We start from the raw sequence: 8,341 nt of genomic DNA, 5'->3' as shown, positions 1-8,341 counted from the left end.
GAAGCTATGGCAGACCTCTTTCCAATTTTCCGAAACCTCTTTGCTCATTCATACTCACCCACACTCAATTACCTCCTCTCCTTTTAGATGTTCCCATACCGCCCTCAGCCTGCAGAGAGGTGCCCCTCTACTTTATGCTTTTTATGCAAACAAACGGCAATCAATCCGCAAACGAATGAGAATGAAAAGCAGCTTTATGCTTCATCCACAACCACGACTTTAGTTGTGCCATCTGCAGAATCTCTTCAGCATCAACTACTTCTTGTTTAAATAGAGTTGAGTTTCTCTGATCCCAAATACACCTCACAATAGCAGCCCAAATTCCTTTCAAGACCAAATTTTGCTTGCTATTGGCTTGAGCTATGTGGAAACTCACAAAGTGGTCCTTAAGGTCGTTGTGTTGGACTAACGTAATACCTAACCATTCAAGCATAAGGACCGCACCTGCTGTGCATATACACATTCTAAGAACAAATGCTTACAGGATTCCTCCTTAACTTCACATAGCACACAAGCTACAGAACTCATCTGAACTCCTCTTCTACTCAACGCCTCCCTAGTTGGGATCCTATTTACAAACACCCTCCAAGTTGTTGACAAGATAGTGGGAAACGCTTTAGCTTTCCAAAGTGACTCAAAAGTTGCATGGTATGTTCCTCCGGTTCCATTAGATAGGTTTTTATAAGCTACATTGATTGAGTACGTCTCCAGTTCCTCTGTCCCCCATACTCGAATATCATTCTTGGTTCTCTTTACATCAGCCCTTACAAGATATTCAAGTAGATTTGCTTCCAACTCCGATTCCCACTCAAATCTATCACGTCTCCATTCTAGCCTCCACTTCCATTCCGAACCTTCCCACACCCCTACATCTTCAACTTTGTACTCCTGATTAACCGACAAGGAATACAGTCTCTGTAACAAGAATTTGAGGCTTGTGTCACCAATCCACACATCCTCCCAAAATCTAACCTTGTCTCCCCTACCTAATTTCCAATGTACGTCCTTCTAGAACTATCCTTCTCCACCTCCCTCCCTACACACCTTTACTAGATCTCTCCACCACCAAGATTGATATTTTACTGGTAGATGGGGACATACTAGTTCCACCCCATACGTTGACTCTACCACCTCCTTCCACTTCCCTTTGTCTTGAGACATAAACCTCCATCTCCACTTTGCTAAGAGGGCAAAGTTGAACTTTCTAATATATTTTAACCCCAACCCTCCCTCCTCTTTCGGTTTACATAGGTCTTCCCAACTTACCCATGCAATAGGTCTATTTTCCTTGCCCCAACCCCACAAAAACCGCCTTTGAATACTTTGAAAACTAAGAGATAGAAAAGAGGTATTGCATTGAGAACAGATTTGATAACACACGTCCTTCCTGCCATTGATAAGAACCGCCCCTTCCACACACTTAGCCTTGCTTTGAGTTTGTTTAGAACAGGTTCCCAAAACAACTTCTTCCTTGGATTCCCTCCCACTTCTAATCCCAGGTATTTGAAAGGTGTTCCCAAATGATTACAATTCAAAAACTTTGAATAACAAAGAAGATTATTAGACTGCACATTTACACCTGCTAGACTTGATTTGTGGAAATTGATCTTCAGACCTGATGCTAACTCAAAACCCCTTAAGATGGACTTCATTACTACCACATTGCTCCATGAATCCTCACAAAAGAAAAGAGTGTCATCTGCAAACTGGAGAAAAGACACCTCTACCTCCTTGTTTCCAACCTTAACTTCGAACAAAAGATTAGCTTTCATTGCTTGTCGAACAAGTCCAACAAGGCCTTTTGCCACCACTATAAAAAGAAAAGGTGCCATGGGATCGCCCTGCCTTAACCCACTAGTAGGTTTAAACTCCTCCATGGGATTCCCGTTGACAAGCACCGATATTGTGGCTGATTCCATGCATCCTCTAATCCATTTTATCCATACATTATGGAAACCCAACCTACTAAGCATGTCATACAGGAAATCCCATCTGACTGAATCATATGCCTTTTCAAAATCTACCTTCAGGCACAAACCCCTCTTCCCCCTCCTTCTAATATCTTTGATCACCTCATTTGTCAAAAGTACACTATCTACCAAACCTCTTCCTTCTATGAAAGCTGATTGACTACCATCTATAAGAGCAGGTAGAACTTTCTTTATTCTCCCAGCTAAAACTTTTGAGATGACTTTGTAAATGACACCCACTAAAGAGATGGGTTTAAACTGGTGGAGGTTACAAGGGTCCCGTAGTTTAGGTACTAATGCTATGAATGAAGCATTGCACCCCTTCGGGATCACACATGTTTCATGAAAGCACTCCAACGCTGCTACAAAATCAGATTTAAGACTATTCCAACTCTTCTTAATGAAGTTGAAATTGAAGCCGTCCGGGCCAAGACTCTTCATACCCTCACATTGCCATACAACTTCCTTAATTTCTTCCTCACTGAAGACCTCAATCATACTCAGGCTTACTTCTGGTAATAAAAATTTAAACTCAACCCCATCAAGTCTCACTCCAAAGTCCTTCGTTGCTTTAAATCTGGATTCAAACAGTTTCTTTGCTTCAAGCCGAACTGTGCATGGTTCCTCACACCACACACCCCTTACATTAACACCCTTTACTTCATTCCTTAGTCTTCTCCATCTTAATGATGAGTGAAAGAACCTTGTGCAGGAGTCACCATATTTGAGCCAATTGGTTCTAGTCGTTTGACGTAGAAGGGATTCAATCTTTGCATCATTCTCCCAAAGCCTCCTTACCAAGTTTGATCTAAGCTTCCTCTGACTCTCATCTAAACATCCTTGACTGTCCTGGCAATCCAGATTCTCAATGTCCTGCAATAAGGACTGCTTTGTAGAATTCAAGTTCCCAAAAACATCCTTATTCCATACTTTTAAATCCACTTTAAGAAGTTTAAACTTCTCCTTGAGCACCTTTATGACATTTCCTTGGCCCTCATAGGACCTCAACTTATCCTCCACCATCCCCAAAAAGCCTCTCTCTAAAAACCAACCATCAATAGATCTAAAAGGTTTGGGACCCCAATCCTTATCTAAACACTTAATCATCAAAGCACAATGATCCAAAACTTCCCTCCGTTGGACATATTGCTTACACATAGGCCATCTCTGCAACCATTCCTCGGAGACTAAGACTCTATCAATCCTACTCTTCACCATACCGTTTGCTTTAAACCACATGTATTTCTTCCCCATAATAGGCACATCTAGTAACAGGTTTGACTCTATAAATTCATTAAAGCCCTTTATCTCACTGGAAAAATCCCCCCGTCCACCCCTTTCCTTTCATTCCTACTTCTAATTGCATTAAAATCTCCACAAAAGCACCGCACTTCGATCTGAGAGGCCATTTTGTAACTTGATAGTTCCTCCCAAAGAAGTTTCTTTTCTCTCAGGTTGCATGCGACATAAACATTTACCACACAACACCTTTGGGCTGATTTCACATGAATACCCATTGTAGCTATGTAGCCCTTACCCAAGGAATGACTCTCATAGACGAAAGCTTCTTTATGCCACATTGAGAGAAGACTTCCACTGCCATTTACCCCTCCATTATGAATCCATCCAATTTTGTTGTCCCCCCACAACGAAAAGCATCTAGCATCCGTGACTTCCACTGTTTTTGTTTCCTGAAGGCACACAAACTCTGCTTCCTCTGAAGATATGCACTGCCTCATATATCTTACTTTTATTCCTCCCCCCAGTCCTCTTATATTCATATTAAAAATCAACATAAAAAACCATTTAGATTACCCCCCGCTATGCTCTTCATTAACTCCAAATCTCTGTCTTCCATGCATTGGTATTCTTGAATCACCTCCTCTTCTTCCCCACGACAGACTAACCCAATCTGTTTTCCTTGATCCCATAACTTAGTCGGTTCCTCCCTAATTTCGTTCTTCCGAAGATGAGAATTGTAGTTTTTGATATCCCCATCAGATATTGGCATAGATAACGAACCTTCTCTGGCGAGCAAACCCTTCCTTACTTGCGATGACTTCTCACTCAGCCTTACGGACCTCCTTAGATGGGTACTTGACTCCACCAAGTCGCGGAGCCCTTTCATCTTTCTCCGACGGAGAGGTGTTTCACATCTGCTTCCCAAGTTCGTATCCTCTACAACCAACGAGCATGGCAAATTCAGAGTCGTTTTCATTCTTATTTCCTCAGTAATCTCAATTACTTGCTCTGCTAACGGTTGGGTTCTTGGAACGCTTCCTTCTAACAGAGTTTGCGACTTGTCCTTTCTCTTTTGCGAATCAGCCATACTAGAAACTTCCCCTGTTCCTTCTTGTTCTTCCTCTTTCCCGTCTTGGTCGAAAGCTTCTTTATTCCCTTTTTGCACTCCCTTACAATCGCCTTCCACCATAGCAATGTTGTTGTCCTCTTTGTTGCTTACAGTCGCAGAGAACGTATACCTCGTATTTTCACGCGCCGTCGGTTGATTACCACTTGCCTCCATATTCCAAACACGTCCCGCAACTGCTCCTACCCCTCACCCGCAATCACCCTTGTTTCCCAAATGGGCTTGTTGGCAGCTTTCCCTGAAGTGGGCCTCTATTAATTTGGACCTGGAATTCAAATTACTTGATATCCCCACCACCTTTACTAAATTAGCCAAGGATTTTTGAATAAGTGCATATGCATCAAATATTTTTTGATTTGCAGACAAAGCTGACCCATCTACAGGTAAATCCGGCTTACACAATTCCTTTCCTATGAAAGGTAAATCCCTCTTTCTCTGACAACCCTCCACACAGTCTGAACATTCATTTTCCTGTGCTTTCTTTGTCCCTGCCGTTGACCCACCGCTTCCTTCTCTGTCGATCTTCTTCGGCCGCCTCCAATTCCCCCTTCATCCCCACCCTCTAGGTTGCTCGAATCAACAGAAAAAATTGTATTTTCAATAAAGGTTTCTGTTGATGAGACACTATCTGATGAGCTATCATGGTTAAGGGCACACTTGCATACAGGTTCGACTCCTCCATAGGACACCACCTCCTCCATGATGTTAATATTATACACAACTCCATTAATCCTAAACCCCTTAGACATCTCTACCTTTGATGACTGTAACACGCGCACCCGAATCCGTGCATACTCTAAGTATTCCCATGCTAGCGTGGCTTCATCAACATCCACCAGAGTTGCGACTTCCCCTACAACTTTCGATAAACACTCCTTGTTCCACAAAAGGCAACCCATAACACCTAACCCACACTATTTTGTAACCTGCTACACATGAAGCTGTCCACGGTTTAATATCTTCGAAAATGCACTCGAACCATTCATTATTTAGCTTGACAATGTCTTCGATTCGTTCTTCTGCTTTAGGGGTCATAAGGACAAGGTTATCCCCCAGATATCTTACCATAAACATGTTCATTCCTCTCTTAAAACACTATTCCTGTAGAAGCTCGAAATTAAGCTCGGCTGTCATACGACCAACCAAACTGTTGGTCATCCATGGCAAAGTTAACACTTTGGTCGTTAGGCTCGGGCCCCTCCACTGGTCTTGTGTTCTCTTTCTAACTACATCTGCATATGATTGGGTAACATTTCCATTCATATGACCTTCCTTCCCACTTTTTTCCCTCCACACCTCTTTTCCCTTCCTCTGCCCATTAGGGTGGACATCCCCACCGCTTCTTAACCCTTTAAACTCTTTAGGCTCAACACGTTTACGTTCATGCCCATCTCTATGATACCTTGGTAGGTTAACATACAACTTCCTATTACCAATGTAACAACGGTCTAGATCCCTCTCCAGGCTCACTGCATTGTCGACATTGAAGAATCTAACAAAACCAAACCTTCTGCCCCACCGATTCAGACGCCTGGATATGAACACTTCTTTGACCCTTGCCCACCTCTGGAACAACTTGAGCATATCATATTCACCATGACTATCCGGAAAGTTTGAAAAAAAAAGAACGTGGTAGAAGAGTTTGATGAAGAATGTTGTTTACGTTCCATCGCCCCTCTCCAGTATTTCTTCCCCACCCTGCCTCTCCCTCCGCGGTTCATTGCATTATCTTGCAACATTCTGTTGATGGCTCTCTTGGCCCATCCTCTCTGAAGGACACTCTACACTGTTAAGTCGAATGACTTATATTCTAATTTGGAAATTGGAGGTTAAATTTGAAAAGTAAACAATGATGATGTTGTTGATGAGAAACTAAGTAGAAACTACAAGAAACTAATGAATGAAACTGATGAATCTGTAAGGAGGTTTCAATGGATTTGTATTTTGATGTAAGGAGGTTTCGGTGGATTTGTCTTTTGATGTACACACATTTTATCCTAAAGCCATATATTAAAGAATCTAAAAGAGCTAGCCTTACGTAAATAATTACTAAGAAAGATTTGCAAGAATAAGGGAGTGATAAGAACAATTTTTAACAAAAACTTGATAAGTACAAGAGGACCATTCATCAAGGCACTCTTCATTACATAAAGCTCTATCAAACTTTTTATCAATTATCTGTAAACCTCTCCTCCCATTACTCCAAGTGTAACAAGGGCCAGAGAAAGGCATATTAGTAAGATTATTACTATTGGTCCAATCAAGGAACTCGTTACAAGAAACTTGATTAGGAGAAACCCCTCCTTTGTAATCATCAACTGAGAGAACAACATTAAAACTCCCCAAGATGCACCAAGGGTCAGTGAAGGAGTCCACATATGTCTTCTAATCGAGTATGTGTTAGCTCCATAAACTCCTGCTATGTTAAAGCATTTATCATGCAAAAGACAATTTACAAAAATGAATTGAGAGTTAACCAAGAAATTTTGGACAAGATTTGGGACAACCAAACACCAAAGCTCAGTAGTTTTATTAGTGATAGAAGAATTAACAACCAAATGCAGATTAAAAGTTTTGAAAAGAGCAACCAAAACATCAATATAAGGCATCATGGGTTCAAGAACGAAAACAAGAAGTGGTTTATGTTGTTTAAGTAAATTAAACAACATTTTCACAATTTTTTGGTTGGCCAGGCCTCTGACATTCCAGAAAAAGCAAGAAACCTTCATTGCAACTTTTTGGATTGAACTTCCTTAGTAGTTTTTTTGACCTTAACAACCCCCTTAGGTGGCCTCCCTGGCTTTCTAGTGCTTTGCACAATATCATCACCATTATCATTGACATTCTCTTCAATCTCAACCTGAACAACCCACAATTTAGCTGGCTTATCACTATTGAGGCCAACTACAACTTCTTCTTTTTGTAAACCCACAAGGGATGCAAAAAGGTTTTGAGATGTAGAATCTGAATTATGGTACCTGCTGGTTTTGGTTTTTCTTTGTTTTTGGCTCTGTAATTGAATGTATAGCTTGCTGCCTTGAGTTTCCTTGAGTTTTAATTCAAGGCAATTCTGGTCTTTCTCAAAGCAAGTACCAAAGATCTAGGCTTTGAGTGTTTGGTTGTAAAAGGGTTGAGACACCCCTGAAATGTCCCCTTAATTTATTTATTCATTGTTGATAAAAAAAACGTATTTAAATTCGTAAGTAATTATATATGAATATAAATCCATAGATAATATCTATAAATAATACTAATAATAATATTAATATATGTAGGTATTTTTTGTAGGAAATTATTTACAAATTTAAATTCGCAAGTAATTATTTATAGATAAATTTGTTGGTAATCTCCATAGATAAAATTCATACGTAAAAATTCGTATGCAATTTTTTGTAAATTTTGAGGGAAAATTATTATTTATGGATACTAAATACGAATATGTCCGCAGGTAATAGTTTTTTATGAATTTTATTTATAAATTTTTTCTGCCAAATTGTTTCACTATTATATAAGATAAAATTCGTAAGTAACTCCATTTTATGCATAATAATTTTTAAGTAAAATTCGTATGTAAGTCTTAATTTATCTATGAATCCAAATATGCAATAAGTAATTATTAGTAGATAATAACAAATTTTTTTTAGTGTTTTTAATATTCTTTTCATTAAATTTTTCGTTAAAAAAATATATTTTTAAAAAATTGATTATATAAGTTGTTTTAATAAAACAAAAATCAAGTTTATTACATTATTGATATAAATTGGTTTAGTTACGAGTAAATGTATATTTAACTAAAAGAAGATTTTGTAAGTAATTAATACTCTTGAAAAATTCCCCATCACCCACTCTAATGTTTTAGAGTGACATCTATATATTTCTCAAAGCAACTAAATATAATACTAATTGTTTCTAACTTGAAATATCAAATTAAACGACGAGACAGAGTGAGTTACATTCGTCTTTAACCTATATGTAATTCTACTGTATGTGTATGAATGGAAAA

General features: G+C 39.2%; 1 protein-coding gene across 1 annotated transcript; it reads right to left on the bottom strand.

Moving 5' to 3' along the window:
- Positions 1–160: 160 nt before the first annotated feature.
- LOC137809050 (uncharacterized) lies at positions 161–1,171 on the bottom strand. Its single transcript, XM_068610192.1, has 3 exons — positions 1,045–1,171; positions 483–986; positions 161–417 (listed from the first exon to the last, which is right to left on the bottom strand). Exons 1-3 carry the CDS (start codon positions 1,169–1,171, stop codon positions 161–163), a joined length of 888 nt encoding a protein of 295 aa, XP_068466293.1.
- Between the last annotated feature and the right edge of the window lie 7,170 nt (positions 1,172–8,341).

The sequence above is a fragment of the Phaseolus vulgaris genome, chromosome 2 (genome assembly GCF_051622355.1).
Source record: "Phaseolus vulgaris cultivar YP4 chromosome 2, ASM5162235v1, whole genome shotgun sequence".
Classification (NCBI taxonomy): domain Eukaryota; kingdom Viridiplantae; phylum Streptophyta; class Magnoliopsida; order Fabales; family Fabaceae; genus Phaseolus; species Phaseolus vulgaris.
This window is presented reverse-complemented; position numbering and strand designations above follow the sequence as displayed.

Excerpts from the sequence above, each read along its gene's own strand:
- LOC137809050 (XM_068610192.1), bottom strand. The coding sequence starts at position 1,171 with ATGGAGGTTTATGTCTCAAGACAAAGGGAAGTGGAAGGAGGTGGTAGA. Across the intron at positions 987-1,044 it reads GGTGGAGAGATCTAGTAAAG|GTAGGGGAGACAAGGTTAGA; the intron begins GTGTGTAGGGAG and ends ATTGGAAATTAG. Across the intron at positions 418-482 it reads TGAAGTTAAGGAGGAATCCT|GTATTACGTTAGTCCAACAC; the intron begins GTAAGCATTTGT and ends TTGAATGGTTAG.